At 42.2% G+C, this 16,295-nt stretch overlaps 1 protein-coding gene across 2 annotated transcripts in view; it reads right to left on the bottom strand.

Moving 5' to 3' along the window:
- Window positions 1–16,295, bottom strand: part of NPAS2 (neuronal PAS domain protein 2) — a 151,963-nt gene that overhangs the window by 109,818 nt on the left and 25,850 nt on the right. The window contains exon 1 of one of the 2 annotated variants that reach the window (XM_073897862.1): window positions 15,074–15,251. The exons of the other annotated variant lie outside the window; for it this stretch is intronic. Within the exon in view, the coding sequence (XP_073753963.1) occupies window positions 15,074–15,078 (5 nt within the window). The 5' untranslated portion in view covers window positions 15,079–15,251. Of the gene's footprint in view, window positions 1–15,073; window positions 15,252–16,295 lie in introns of those variants that run through there. 2 annotated transcript variants of the gene reach the window in all.

Below are 16,295 nucleotides of genomic sequence, written 5' to 3'. Positions count from 1 at the left end.
TGCTAGAAACAAAATGGGGTCCCTTGGCTTCAAATGTTCTGGCCTACAGACCATTTATTAACTGCATGTGGTTCTACTTTCAGATACCCTAGACGACCCTCTAATGAAGTCAACTAAAAGTGAAAGACAGAAGAACAGAAAACACTTGAATTGCTCCTGAGCTGGCCAAACACAGAGTGGAAGTAGAGGTCCTAAGAGTAAGCAAACTGAAGCTAGATTTTCCCAGGAGGCGAACCCTGGTGACTATCAACTTTGATAAGATGCTGCGTGGAAAGAAGCAGAAGGAAGAGATAAACCCTGTCCATGGTGAAGAGTCCCATATGAAACCCTTGCATAAAGTTCAGATCTCAAAGGACTACTATGTTCAGTGTACATGGGAGGAAGAAGCAAACCTGCTCACACAGAAGGGACTGGAAGGAATGTGACTTCTTCAGCCCCAAGGAGAAAAACAGTCTCCTCCAAACTGTCAAAATCACAAGATGGTCTTCACACAGGTTTCGGGCCCAAATTCTACCTGTGTGGTTTGAAAATCCATAGGAGAGAATTCAAAATGATTTCAGGTTGAGAATACTCGGGTACACAGCAGAACAAATACCAATCCTCCTCAGAGGAAAGTAACCTTAACCCAGGCTTTAAACATTTTTATGGATCATGTTCCAAGGAATAGAAGCCCAGTCAGAATTCACAAAATGTGCAAAAAGGACACCATGGAAAGATTCTGCAGAAACAATAGAAAGAGAAATCAGATTCACAGTGATTTCAGACATTGGAAAGATCATACATAAACCATAAAATAAGTATGTTTAATATGTTTAAAGATATAAACAGGAGGCTTCAAAATAAAAGAAACAAGGAATTGTTTTTTTTTTAAAGACCAAGTAATTTTGAAATTTTGACAAAGGAAAAAATAATTTAATAATTTAAAATTTAAAACTCAATAGACTTGTTAAAATTAAGGTGAGACACAAGTAAAGCAAGACTCAGTAAAGTTTAAGACAGATCTGAAGAAATTACCCAGATTGCAAAATAGACAAAAAGATGGAAAAATTTAAGAGGGAGTTTAAGAGACACAGAGGACAGAGTGTAATCTAACAGAGATCTAATACATGTCAAACTGGAGTTCTAGTAAGAGATATTGGAGACAATGGGGAACAGGAAATATTAAAAAGAAAAATTTCCAGAGTTTATGAGAAGCATGAATCTTTAGATTCAGGATGCCCAACAACCCCAAGCAGTATAAGTAAAGATGTTTCTACTCCTACAGATAATTGCTATGAAATTGGAGATTACCAAAGAAAAAGAAATGATTTTTTAAAAGTAATCTCTATACCCAAAGTGGGGCTCGAACTCACAACCCTAAGATCAAAAGTCGCATGCTTCACTAACTGAGCCAGCCCGGCACCCTGACAAAGAGATGATATTAAATGCAGCCAGACAGAGAAAATATTGATCACCTAAAAAAGGAACAGCAACTGGATTAGCTCCAGACTTTACAAACATAACAACAGAAGCCAAATGACAGGAAAATAATAACTTGAATGTCCTGAGGGAACTTAACCATCATCCTAGAACCATATACCCCATAAAAATATCTTTTAAGAATTAAAACAAAATAGAGATGAAGGAAGAAAAGGAGTTTCCATTAGCAAACTCCCACTAAACTAAATTTTAAATGATATCATTCAGACAAAGGGAAATTATTCCAGATGGGAGTTCTGAGAGGCAAGAAGAGATGGTAGAAAAGATATTGCACTTTACAAAATAACAGCAATAATGACTAATTGAGGGTGCAAAAAAGATGGAACTAAAATACTGGTTAACAGTAGCATGTAAGTAATAAATCATTCTAAATTCCCTGTGTTTTGGGAGAAGAAAAATATTATTAATAGGACTCTGTTAAGTATTCATGTTAAAATACTAGGGTAATCAAGAGGCATAATGATTATAAATTCAGGGTTTCCTGGCTGGCTCAGTCTGTAGAGAATGTAACTCTTGATCTTGGGTTGGAGTTCCAGCCCCACGTTGGATGTAGAGAGTACTTAAAAATAAAAATCTTTGGAAAAAAAAAAGATTTTAAATTCAGATTGGGGGAAAATATAATAAAGAGAAAAAGAAGAATAAAAAAAGGCAAAAGAAAAAGAAACCAAAAAGTAGGACAAATACCAAGTATAATATAAAATGGTTAAAAATAGAGTATTTCAGTAATCATAATAAATGTATGGACTAATCTCTCCAGTTTCAAAAATGATCAGACACAATTTTTAAAAATCTAGCTAATTATGTTTATAAGAAACATAACAGAAAACTTAAAAGTAAAAGGAAGAAAAACAAATACCAGGTAAATACTAACAAAAGAAATTTGGTGTACCTCCATTAGTATTAGACAGATAGATTTTTAAGGCAATAAACATAACAAGAAATAAGAGAGGGTCACAAAATGTGGATAAAAGTTTCAGTTCACCTGGAAGAGAAAATAACCCTAAACTTATATGCACCTAACAATACAGCCTCAAAATATATAGAGCAAGAAGTACTGAACCATGAGGAGAAACTGACAACTACTCTTTCACAGTAAGAAATTTCTGACAAATCTTATTTCATAAATGAACTACTAGGCAACACAACAATTAGTTATGAAATATTAAATTGAACAGCACAGATATAATGGACATATATGGAATATTGCACCCAATAATTGAAGAATAAATAGTCTTTTCAAGTACACAGCAAACAAATATTTACTATCTAGGAAGTTGCTTTTTTAGATCAGAGTACACAATTTTTCAGTGATCCTAACAAAAGACTGGAACAACCACTTCAAATTCAACTGTTGTTGAGTGACCAATATTACACTGGTTACAAAATAAATTAATCTGTAAATGACTTGCCTTTAGACTGGTGTGCCTTATGTCACCAAAGAGAACAAGCACTGTTTTCCTCATTCACCTCAACTTCCTGGACATCTCCCCAACAGCAAATAAGAAACTACATCAACCAGTATGACCACTGAAAATAGAGAGAAAAGATTTATTTCATCCAAAATTTTGGACACATGATTACTGGTTACTGGGAGGACTGTAAGTATAGTGAGAGTAAGAATCTTTAGTTTTGTTTTGTTTACAGATGTATCTATCATTGTCTCCCACATAACAGCTTCCAATAAATACTTATAAATGATTGGATGGATAAATAAACAAAGATGATATACTGCTACAAGATGTTCTCTTGCCTTTATTTGTGGCATTGTTATAATTCTGAATATTTTATAGTGTATATTCTGTTTGGTAGAGTAACCTAATCATCCTGCATTCAGGCTGGGACATGATATTTCAGAAAGAAAGCACACAGCATCTGTGTTAACCTTGACATGCCAGGTTAACTCTATCTGAAACTTCTGACAGAGAGACACCTTGATGGAAATATCTGGGCCTGCTGACAGGGATAAAGCCTGCTGGGAAAAGCAGAAGGGGGCCGGATAAAAGGAAAATTAACTCACTCTACTTCCCTGGTAGTTTTCTTACAGGGAGGGGAATGAAATCCCACAGTAAACAAGTGACTCACGAGTGGCCTACTCTTGACAAACTGTGTCAGGAGTGTCCGAGGAGAAAAACAGGAGATGGTCGGGAATCCTTTGTACTGTTCGACTGTTCTCCTCTCCTCTCTCTGGTCTCAACCCCTTTGTCACACTGCTCACTCCAGTTCCAATGTTTCAGCCCTAACGAATGGCACAGCTAGGTTCCAGGTGAATGTGTGGTTACACAACAGGGATCTATGCCAGGCACTGAGGAAGGAAACTGTCCATTCATAAGGGGAAGAGCTGAATATGAACACTGATGCAGAGGTGGAGGGCCACACCGGGGAGTCAGGCTGGGGATTGTGTCACAGGCTGGAGTTAGCCAGTGAAGAGGCAAGAATAGGCAGATATCAGGGTCAGCATCTAGGCAAGCACTTAGGATATTAGCAGTTTTAATTGGAGACAGCTCAAGGTCTCCCTCTGTAGCACTGCTCCAGGTCTGGTCTTCTAGAACTTACATAGTCTTGGTCTAAGCAGGAGTCTCCTCATCCCCAAAGTTGGCAATTATCCTTTCCAGACTGAACACCTTCAGTTTCTAAGTCTAGTGGGAGCATGACCTCTCGCTTGTGGGTTGAGGATTCAATCAACAGCACAAGGCACTTGGAACTTCCTCTTTTCTAAATTCTTCTCTGACACAGGGTCAGAGAATTGGGTTTTACTAGGGTTCTATTTGTTCAAGAGCTCGCCTTCTTATTTTATTGTCATGGTGGAGATCAGCATGTCAGGTTACTTCAGTTGAGCAAAGGTGTTGTACAAAGCAGAACATGTCAGTAGTCAGTGGTCAGAGAACCAGGTGAATCATGTGAGCTTCCCAAAGCACAGCAATGGGAGGAAAGTATAGAAGAAAGTATGTGAAGAACACAAGAGCAGGTGGGTAGAGCCTTCTTAAGCCACCTTAAGCAGACAGGTGGCCAGGTTTAGTCCCTAACAGAGAGGGAATGTTGAAAGTCTGTCCAAAGGATCCCATCAGCGTGGGCAGGCAGAATGACACACTTCCTCACCAGGGACCGCCAACATCTTGGCACAGAGAATAGATTCTTAGTTGGGTTCAGGGTTCCTATGTCTAAGAATATCCTGATTCAACTAATTACTCTGTATTAGCAGTTTTCAAAATGTGGTCTGATAACCCCTGCGGTGCTCACACCCTTTCAGCGGGTCCACAGAGTCAAAATAATTTTCACAGTAATACTAAGACATGATTTGTCTTTTTTTTTTTTTAATCTCATTTTCTCAAGAGTATACAGTGGAGTTTCCTAGGCGATACTAACGTGTTTTATCTGCCTTCTATTCAGCCAGACATTAAAGAGATTTGCAAAAGTTCAAACAATGCCACTCTTCTCACTAAGTTGTATTGTTTGGGGAAACATAGTCACTATTTTTATGGTAAAATGCAATGCATTTATTATTGTCATTTTCAAGTGAACTAATAATTATTTTAAAATTTCCTCAGTTTTAATTTCTACAATGGTACATATCCATAAACACAAGCCATGTCAACAAAAATTCTGCGATTCTCACCGGTTTTTAAAAATGTAAAGGGATCTGGAGATCAATAAGTTTGAAAACTACTGCTCCGTAGTTTTACCATAAATCCTTGGTGACCAGCCCTGAACCACTTAGTGGTCACTTTAAAAAAAATAAGGGAGTGCTAAGGGAGTACTATGCCACAGTTTTTGGCTGAATAGATGTAAAAACCATATAAATGACTTGGCAACCATTTATCAATGTCATTTGCCTTATGCCTCAGAAATGGCTCCATAATTTTAAAGCCAGACACTTCATATGTGTGTTCTAAAGCTGGGTTCTCCTGGAGTTATTTGTTCTACAGTCATTGGCTGATCGGAGGGGAGCTTAACTTCCAACTCATCACCATTATGTGCTATAGAGGTTTTATTTATATCTTCTTAGGAAGCAGAGAATCTTATTATACCACTATGTTTTAGAAAATAGCAAGGAAATTTATAAGCAGTTTAGATATACTCCTAATATTTTACCTCAATGGCCTACTGGGTCTAGGGTTTAAGGTAACTTAAGAGTTACTGAAACAATAACCACAAAATGTTGAGCTGACATTCAGATGAGCCCTCTGTCCTCTTTTTGATATTTTATTAAGCACAATAACTCCAGAGAAATCAACAAGCCAGAAAAGATAAAAGGTATCTCCTATGTGCTCTGAATTATTCATAGCATCCAAAGAAATATAACACTACATCATAATACTCTAAGTCAACCAAATTCCCACTAAGCATCTAGCTTCTGATATTGCACGTGCAATACACATCCCATTTTGACAACATCCCACCATAGCATTTTCACAACAGACCAGAGTTGATGTAGCAGAAATGTTTTTGTTCATTCATTTCAGGCAATTCTTCAGTGCTGAATTGTGGTCAGCTCAGGATAGGCAGGGTGACAAATTAAGATATGCTTTAGGTCCAAAGCTTGCCTTCAGGGAGGGTATAGTGTATGAGAGAGAAGTATACAGCAATAATCACCCTCCGAAGTGGAATCTAGGGAGCTCTATATGAATTATATACATAATAGGAGCTATTAGAGCTCACAGATGGAAGAGATAAAATAAGAATGGTCAAAATGGCAAAGATATAAAATATTTGCACAAAAAACCATTCCTTCACCATTGTGCAAAAATAGTCCAGCTGTATTTAAATATGCAACTCTTTGGTGTCCACAATTTCCCATTCCTGTGTTTAGACTAGGAGGAGGAAAGAAAAGCTATTTAAAGTCCTTCACGTGCAATTCTGACCCATCAGATATACTTCCCCTATCCAAGCTAGTGCTGGGCTTCATATCCCTTGAGGATGTTGAAAAAGGCAAATAACCCACTGAGCATGGAGTATGGATGGCTGGGCCCATGGCAGCACAGCATTGGTAAGAGCTTCTGTCTACCTGCCAGAGTCTCTCCCTCTGAGACACAATCAGTAACCCAGGAAGGGGTTGGTGGGTAACCACACGGGGCTCTCATCCAACCAACCACCCAACCAACCAACTGGCCAACCAAATGTGGAAAAGGGAGCATAGTCTGGCAGCCGTGGTCCATCCTGCTTGCATAAAACTAGTGTGACTGACCAGCAAAGTTGCATTACCTAAATGTGGTGCTCAAACGCATGGGATAAACATTCACTGAGGTGAGTGTTTACTGGCTACAAACTAGCCCTTCTGCTCTCGCTCTTGTTTTGGGGGACACTTTTTCAGAGGCATCACAATAACCAGACAGACCACTGGCTACTCTTTTTACATGGCTCTGCATGAGCTATGGTCCCCGATAGAGATGTGAACACACATTCTTCCTTATTGGAGAGGATGCCACCCCAAAACAAGGCTGGGCTTACTCCTTTGTGACCCCACAACACTGCTTTACTAACAACTCCTCAAGCAGGAGTTACTAATGCCGCTGAAAGGTAGTATAAGGAGAAAGTCATGTGAGTCCCATACAGCTGCCATTTCTAGTATGGAGGACACAAAATGGGATCTGTGCATGTGTATGCCCGAAAGGGAATATCTCATTAAGAAGAGTATCAAAAAGACAAAAAATAACAACCGTCAACAAGGATGTGGAGAAAAAGGGACCCTCATGTACTGTTGGTGGGAATGTAAATTGGTACAGCCACTGTGGAAAACAGTATGGGGTTTCCTCAAAAAATTAAAAATAGAAATAAAAATAGAAATACTATATGACCCAGTAATTCTACTACTGGGTATTTGCTCAAAGAAAACAAAAATATTAATTCGAAAAGATATATGCACCCCTATGTTTACTGCAGCACTATTTATAATAGCCAAGATATGGAAGCAACCAAGTGTCCATCGACAGATGAATGGATAAAGAAGATGTGGTGTATATATACAATGGAATATTGCTTTGCCATAAAAAGAATGAGATCTGGCCATTTGTGACAATATGGATGGAGATAGAGGGTATTACGCTAAGTAAAATTAAGTCAGACAAAAACGAGTGCCCTATTTCACTTATATGTGGACTCTAAAAAACAAAACAAACAAAAACCAAACAGAATCATAAATACAGAGAACAAACTAGTGGTTGCCAGAGGGGAGGGTAATAGGGGAATGGGCGAAAAAGGTGAAGGGGTTTAAGAGGTACAAACTTCCAGTTCTAAAAAAAATAAGTCACAGAGATGAAAAGTAAGATAGGGAAAATAGTCCATAATATTGTAATATGCTGTATGGTGACAGATGGTAACTACACTTATCCTGGTGAACGCTGAGTAATGCAGAGAATTGTCCAATCACTAAGTTGTACACCCCAAACTAATGTAACATTGTATGTCAACTCCACTTCAATTAAAAAAAAAAAAAAAGAGCCGAGCACTGTCTGTACCTTTCTCCATAGATCTTCCAGCCAAACTGACTCTAGAAACCAGACCCTACACACCTTTAAAAAAAAAAAAGAGTGGAGGGTATGCTGACCTGATGGAAAAAATATGCCTATGGGAAATGTAAAAAATCAGAGCAAAAGGGGACCTGGAAACCTCCTCTTCTCATTTACCAAGGATCCAAGAAGGTTATAATAAGGGAAGCCTTGGGACAGTAGTTGCTGGGGGGAAATCTACATGACCACAGCCCCTCCACCACCGGTACCCCACACGACCAGCACCGCCTGGCATGGCCCTGGCTTTCCGGCGGGCTTTCCTCAAAGCCAGCTCATGGTTAGTGCCAGTCCCGGATTTAAAATCCAAATTCAAGTAAGAGGCACTGAAAGCTCCCAACTTGGCTTTTCAGACAAAAGCAAAAATTTAAAAGCAGCCCCATTAACAGCAGTAAAACCAGCTGTTTATGATTTAGAGGCAAATATAACTCCAAAAACATAAGCAAAAATGCCAAAACAAACGACACCCATATCTACTAAGATGACTGAACTTAATGCATGAAAGCCAGATCCCTTGTTTATGGTCTGTCTGAGGGTCTTGGGCGACAAAAGCTGGTTTTTGACATGTCCCCATTATTCTTGGGTGACAAAAGCACCGTGTGTTTGTGCACAAGCATGTACTTGGTGGCAGTTCTGACTCTGGCCATCCTCGGTTGGTATGTGTTCTTCTAATCCATTCCTTTTACCCATCTGATGGGCTGTGGCAATGCCAGCATTATGGTCTCCTTATCATGGATTCTTTATCTACATTCTGTTTTCAAAAATCCCTTGTCAATCTTAATGTTGCAATAATGTATTTTTTGACAGCAAACATTTTAAGTACTATATATATATATATCTACATGCACATGTATATGTACGTGTAAAGACACACACATATTCTTTTTTCTTCTCTTAACATATGTGTCGTGCAGGACAAATCCCTCAACACAAAAAATGTGCGGCAATTACGGTAGACACCTTCCCCAGTCTATTGGGGCTGGGTAGTCATGGGGCACTGCAGAGAGGAAATCTGTTTACATTCCTCCTTCTTGATAATGGATCAAGGGCCAGTTCAGAAAACTTGCCCTGAAGCTTTGAAATATGTGTGAAAATGCCCGGTGCTTGGCAAGAGCTGCAAAATGAAAACAAGGGAGAATGCAAGTAAGCAGGACAAGCTATTCTAGCCAGTAGGGCCCGATTCAAAACCTCTAGAAGAGGCCCTCAAATGTGTGGTGCATCCTCACAGTTCTCAGACATGTATCTCCAGCCGGGCCTGTCTCCTGGGTTCCAGACTCCTGTGTCTACTTGTGCCCTCCACCTCGCTGCTGGGCTGACACGGCACTCCTGAGTTCACAAGTCCAAACTGGAACCTTCGATCTTTCTGCCAAAAGCTGCTCATCCCCTTCCTTGTCTTTCTTATTTCAGGAAAGGACACCTCCATTCTGCCCCTTGTCCCCACTACATCCCAGCATTATGCTCTGTCAGTTCTAGCTTCCAAATCTACCTTGAATGCACCCTCACCTCCCATCAGCATGGGATGGGAAGTGGCCTCCCTGATCCCAGTGGCCTCCTTGATTCGGTTCTCACCTCTTCCTTCAGTGTTCTCAAAGGCAACCACAGTAATATTTTTAAAATGCCAATCAGATCAGGCCACTTGCAAGCTCAGAGCCCTTCCATGTACTGCTCTGATTCCAAGGGTGGAGCCAGAAAAGGATAAGTATAAACCTGGATCATCTTATCGTGCTAGAAGGTAACATGTGCTCAGAGAATGATGGGGACATGTCAAAAACCGGCTCAAAGGGGCTCTTGCTGATCAAGCCTGGGACAGTCTGAGTGCCAAAAATGTAATTATAACCCATGGAATGAATCAGGAATCCATTAACTCAAACTGACAAAGGAATACATGAATGAATGAATGAATGAATGAATGAGGGAGAAGGAAAGCTCCTCCTTCAAGTAGGTTGCCAACTAATACATGTATAAGGGATGAAGGAATTCCAAGCTTGGCATTTGGCTACCACCATAGTAATGACTGTTTCAAGCAAGAAGCATCTAGTGAGTGAGCATCTACTAGTGAGTGAATGCTTGATGAGAAACAATATATCTATCTAGTCTTAAAATATCTTTTAATACTTATTAAGAGGAAAAAATACTCAGTGGAGAAAGCTGGCAACGCTGCCTTCATCAAGTGATCAAAGTTAACATCATTAGTAATGGGACTCGTCAACAGCACGGTCTTGATATGTTACATCACGGTGTGTTCCTGCCAAAACTACACAATCTGAATCTAATCATTAGCACGCATGAGACAAACTCAAACGGAGGGTCATTCTATAAAGCAAAAGGCATGTGATCTTCCACAATGTCTAGGTCCTGAAAAAGGAGTAACTGTCCTGGATGGGAAAGACCACTGGACTCTAGACCCACCAGTGACGTTAGAGGGTCAATCTGCAACAGTTTAATGGGCCCTGAGGATTAGAAGGAAAACCTGCATCAAGGTTAATGGCCTTATTTGATGACTATACTAGGGATATACAGGAAAGTGTCCTTCAGCACACATCAGCAACTTATCTTCAAATGCTTTAGCAAAAAAATAGTAATATGGATATAAATACAGAGTGTGATGAGGCAAGTGTGATAAAATATGAACAGGAAATCTTAGTGAAAGCTAGTTGTGCTGTTCTTGCAACTTTTCTCTAAGTTTGAAATGATTCAGAATAAAAAGGTTAAACAAACACACCGTCGTTGCCTTCCCATTACACTGAGGACAAACGCGAAAAAAAGCGACATCAGGCCCCTAGTGACCTGGTCCCAGCGTGACTCAATTATTTTACTGCAACATCTTCTTTCCTTGAGTCCTTGATTTTGCCAACCTTATTTCATTTTTCCGAACACGTTACCATGCAGGAAAACTACCCACAGAGGTGAAGGGGTTGCTCTATTCAAATCCACAGGCACAGGACGACGTGAGTGCAGTGACATGGAAAATAATGACCCGTAATGACTTAAAACAAGTGATGTCGGTAATTAGGACAACTTTCATAGTACCAAGAAGGTGATTAAAAAAAAAGTTAAATAAGTACTAATTAATTTCACATAATAGTCACCCTGGGACCTTCCGTGAGATCTGCTGTTAATGATGTCTTTTTCTGTGATTAATTTTTATGCGCAGTCCTGGGGGCTCCCCACCACCTTCTCCTAAACTGCTCCTTGACCAGCACACCTGACTCTTCCAGCCTCCCTCCAGCCTCAGTCTAGCCTTCTCTGTAGAGAAAGGGGAAACGCAGAGAACCGGAAATAGATACCCACACAGCGAAACTTTGGTTTGACAGCGCTTGCATTGCGCAGAGAGGAAATTAAAGGAATTAATACAAGCAAGAGAGCATTTGGGAAGTAGTGTGTTTTTCTCTGCACTTTTTAAAGGTACAAAGCAGAGGACAAAAGGGAGAAAGACCATGTTCAGTAAAGAGAAGATCCAAGTTCAAGTCTAACCACTACTACCACTTAACAGCCTGGCAGAGCATGTTCTTTCTCCAGGTCTCACTTTCCCTCAGTCACAGTTTTTAAATGTGGACAGCACCCTGAACTCTGGAAGGCAGAGGCTGAGTCAGAGGACCTGTGGCTTTTATGATGACAAATACTGTCATTTGTAGCAAAAGCCTCCATAGGAAGCAAGTGGAGGTGACTTAACCCCCCTCTTTTCTAGGCCCATCACGCCAACATACTAGTGAACACTGAACAAGTCACATGTTCTTAACATGGCATCATTTCCTCCTCTGAGGACCAACTTTTTCTTCCAGATTTCTAAAGAATGTTTCAGAACTGGCTTTCCAGCTCCCCTGTGATGGACAACAGCTAAGTACATTGCATGAGGACAGCATGCTTGTGCTGCAGTGCACGGAGGAAGGCAGCTAGAGCTCTCCAAAAAAAAAAGATGTAGAGACCTCAAGAAAAAGATATTATAGATGAGAAAATATGCATGAGTGGTTGTATCAGTGGCACAAAGAATTCTGGAAATACCAAAGGAAAACCAAATGGCAGAGCGAAGTGCGGTGACGTAGCAGACAGCAGGTGGCCTCTCCCCCGGGCACCTAAGGATGCACAATCACACCTACTTGGCCAGATTCCACTGGGGAGGCAGTGGGCTCTCAATATTAGAACCCTCCCTAACCCGAAAGCCCAGGGACTTGTGCCTGCAGTTTACCAGCTTATCGCCATGGCCTGCTCTGGCCTGTCCCACCTTGACAAGCATGGAGCCAGGCAGGAAGCCCAGCGGCCACATCCAAGGGCCACTGTCACACCGAGTGATGGCCCACAAGCTGCCTCTCCCATTAGCCGGTTCTCCGGTGAGCGGAAGCTCAAGGGGATTTCAGGGAATGACCCCTTCCTTCCTACCCCAGGTCATCCCAATCCCAGCAACAATGCACTCCACCACTCTCCAACACTGGCTCTGTTGAGCCCCTGGGCACCTCCTTACTGCCCACTTTGAAATTTTTATTAATGACTTATAACTAAACCAAAATGGGGAGGGGGCAATTGTCCAACTGCCAGGCAGAAGGTCTCCCTCTCCTATGGCACAGTCCTCCCCTGACCACACGGAGACTTACTTTCGATTCATATTAATTACGATTCTGAACCTCCCTCCCCACGCACATATATACACGTTTTCTCTTTGTAGCTTCTGATTTTCTAGTTGTTGAGCAACCAGGAACCACACAGAGTTGCACTCAGAACACGCTAAGTGGTTTGAATTCTGCTGAACATTATTATGTTCAATTTTTTCCCCTTAAAAATACGGAATTTTCAAAAGTCAGTTTCAGATGGTCTTGAAGGAGGAGAAAGGGGAAATATTGTCTTTCTCTTTTTCTCTTACAGCTCAAGTTTTCACCAATTTAGTTCCATTAAGGGCAGACAGCATTGGGAGCTTTTGCTCACGAAAGTGGGCAACAGCTTAACGAAACTGTTCTCATCACCCAACCAAATGAACTAATTTACAGTCTTGCCTGATTTTTACTGGCTATTTACACGTCCCGGGGAGACTTACCTGAAGTCTAATGCCTGTCCTAGAGAGAACATTCCTGAGGAGCCAGACAGGGCCGGATCCATTTTTTTGTTTTCTTTTGGTTTGGTTTTGGATGTATTTCTCTCAATATGTCAATTGCAGGAAAAGCTTCTTAATTTTGCTTGATTAAGTAGGGATCTTAGCTCTAATCCAGCTAACCAAAATGTATTACCGGAAGACATGATAACTAAAACATGTCTGGAGAGAGGAGGGTGATTTAAACAGGGGTTTTCAGAGAAGCCCTTCAAGAGGGGAGCCGCACGGGCCCCTGTCAGGGTCCTCACCTTCCCTATTCTAGCTGAACTATCCTGAGACTCTCTGTACGACGCATTGTGCTCCTCCTGCCAGAGTTTCGGGGAAAAGTGTTTTAGAGCCACTGATGCACCAGACGTGCAGGCAAGCGGAAGCTGGTGCCAGATCCACTGGTTTGGGGAACGGCCTGGCTGGCTCACTGCTGCATTCCCAGGGCCCAGCCCAGGGCGCAGCACATAGCAGAGGCTGTAACCACCAGTTGAATGAAGGGATGGAAGGACGGATGGATGGAGGGAGGCAAGAGTGACACCTGTACGTGGGCAGAGAGCTCCCATTTTGATTAAGCTCTGAAACGTTTTCTCACATCTGGGTTGCAGACTAAATGCTTGGTGAGTCAACAAGGCGATACAAAAATAATTTGTAAGAGCTAAAACAAAGTAACTCAGAATGCTGGTGGGTTTTGTGTTTTTAAGATTTATTCATTTATTTAAAGGTTTTATTCATTTATTTGAGAGAGAGAGAGAACGACAGAGATGCCAAGACAGAGCACAAGCTGGGAGGAGAGGGAGAAGCAGGCTTCCTGCCGAGCAGGGAGCCCGACGCGGGGCTCGATCCCAGGACCCTGGGATCATGACCTGAGCCGAAGGCAGACACTTAACTGACTGAACCACCCAGGAACCCCTATTTATTTATTTTGATGGAGAGAGGAGAGAGAGCACGCGTGCACGAGCGGAGGGAGGGGCAGAGGGAGAGCATCTCAAGTAGACTTCCCGTTGAACACGGAACCCCACGGAACCCCAAGTGGGGCTCCATGCGGGGCTCGATCTCCCGACCATTAAGATCATGCCCTGATTCGGGAGACGAACCATGAGAGACGATGGACTCTGAAAAACAAACTGAGGGTTCTAGAGGGGAGGGGGGTGGGGGGATGGGTTAGCCTGGTGATGGGTATTGAGGAGGGCACGTTCTGCATGGAGCACTGGGTGTTATGAACAAACAATGAATCATGGAACACTGCATCAAAAACTAATGATGTAATGTATGGTGATTAACATAACAATAAAAAATTAAAAAAAAAACTATGAAAAAAAAAAAAAAAGATCATGCCCTGATTCAAAACCAAGAGCTGACGCTTAATGGACTGAGCCATGCTGGTGCCCCAGAATGCTGGTGGTTTTAATGGAGACTTGAAAACCTTCACTGATGGGATCCAAGAACGAGATTCTGTGCATAAACTGTGACATCCGTCAGTCGCTGTTATCCCCCTGAATCTGATGTGGTTCTAGCTTGGTGAGTCTGAGCCACAGTCTAGGTCTTGCTTGGTAAGGCAGACTGGGCCCTTCTAGACAGACTAGATTTCTGTCTCAAAATTATGAAGGGCAAATAATGACCTACTCACTGAAGTCCCTCAACATTCAAACAGGGGACACACACTGAAGTTTCAGGAGACTGATTCAAGGAAAATGAAAGTACATGACCCACTGGCGAATAAACTTAAGGATTTATTTTGCTACTTGAACACCTCCAAGATAGAAATATGAACCCAGCCTACAACAGTGCCATCAAGAGAAATAAAATGCAAGCCATATACATAGTTTTAAATGTCTAGAAGCCACATTAAGAAAAGTAAAATGATAAAGGTAATTTTGACAATATAGGTCATTGAACCTGACATATACAAAATATCATCATTTCAACATGTAATAAATTTTAAAAAATTATTCATAGGATAATTTACATTCTTTTTTCCCCATTAAGTCTTGAAATCCAGTCACAGCACATGTCAGTTTGGACTCACCCCATTTCAGGTGCTCAATAGCCACAGGCAGTCAAGGGCCATACCCTGTCGGCATGGGTTTGGAAGGACTGACGAGTGCACATCCTCACAATGAGCATCATCATGGAAGCAGCAGATCTGGAGTGCCCCTCTTTGTGGACTTCAGTTAATCCAGCTGACTCTTACTTCCTTTGGGTTCCTGTCGCATTATTTTAGTAGGGCTGTCTCTCATAGTACCTGTCACCTGACTCCCAGCATGAGCATGTGACCCTGGCCTTCCAAATATAACTTCCACTACTGCAGTAGCCCAAGAGGAGAGCATGTGACTAACCAAGGCCAACCCGAATCCTGTCCAAGGCTTTCTCTTTGCCCTCAGGGTACTAGGGTGTGATGTGGGGGCTCTTCCTGTCCCAGGGAGAGCCTATCTCAGGATGGGGCCATGAAGCAGCCAAGGACAACCCTAGTCCCAAGCCCTGAGGCCCCAGTGTGGATCTCTCCTCCGTGGATTCTGCACCTGCTCTCTAGCCTCCCAGCATGTTCTCTCATTTGCTCAGGCTAATTTGAGTTGTGTTTCAGCCACTCCTGTTAGACAGGGTCATGATTTGGGCCGAGCCCCATGCCTGGCCCATTGCCACAATCTCCTACGACATGCCCCCGGGCTGTCTCCAAGATAGCATACCGGGCCACAGAGTGCCCACTGGCCACCCTCAAAAGGCAGGCCTTACAGCTTTTCCAGCTCTTCAGTGCTGGGTTAGCTCCCCTGGTCACCACTTGCCTTTCGGATCTTCACCCTCACACCTCCATCCGGTGGACGAATGTGTGCCGGAAAAGTGAGCTGGTTCCCCTCTGTCCTCCCCACGTGTCTACTGTCTTAGTTCATTTCCCCTTCCACACATCCTGCCTTGACAAGCAGAACGGTACCACAAGTTTGTCTTGGCACTACGGGGTCTCCCTGGCCTCCTTCTGAAATGTATGAAAGACCTATTCGGAAGCACTGACCTTTTAGAAGCAACCGAGCACAAAAGGACACTGTTCTAGGCCTGAGGTTATAAGCACAAAGATGACAATCACGTCCTCTGCATATGCGTGGGATCTGCACGGATATTCCCAGCGCGACAGCACGTGTGTTCACCCGGGGCACACCCACCTAGGACCCTGGTGAGTGACCCTCTGGAGGACTGTGTAAATAAAGCCCAACCCGTCTAGACCCCATCACAGAGGATGACTGACAGAATTCTGATAA

The sequence above is a fragment of the Callorhinus ursinus genome, unplaced genomic scaffold (genome assembly GCF_003265705.2).
Source record: "Callorhinus ursinus isolate GAN/ISIS: 27379988/994484 unplaced genomic scaffold, GSC_fseal_2.0 scaffold10, whole genome shotgun sequence".
In the NCBI taxonomy this organism is placed as follows: Eukaryota; Metazoa; Chordata; class Mammalia; order Carnivora; family Otariidae; genus Callorhinus; species Callorhinus ursinus.
Note: the sequence above shows the minus strand (reverse complement) of the source record. Positions and strands in the feature narration are given on the sequence as shown.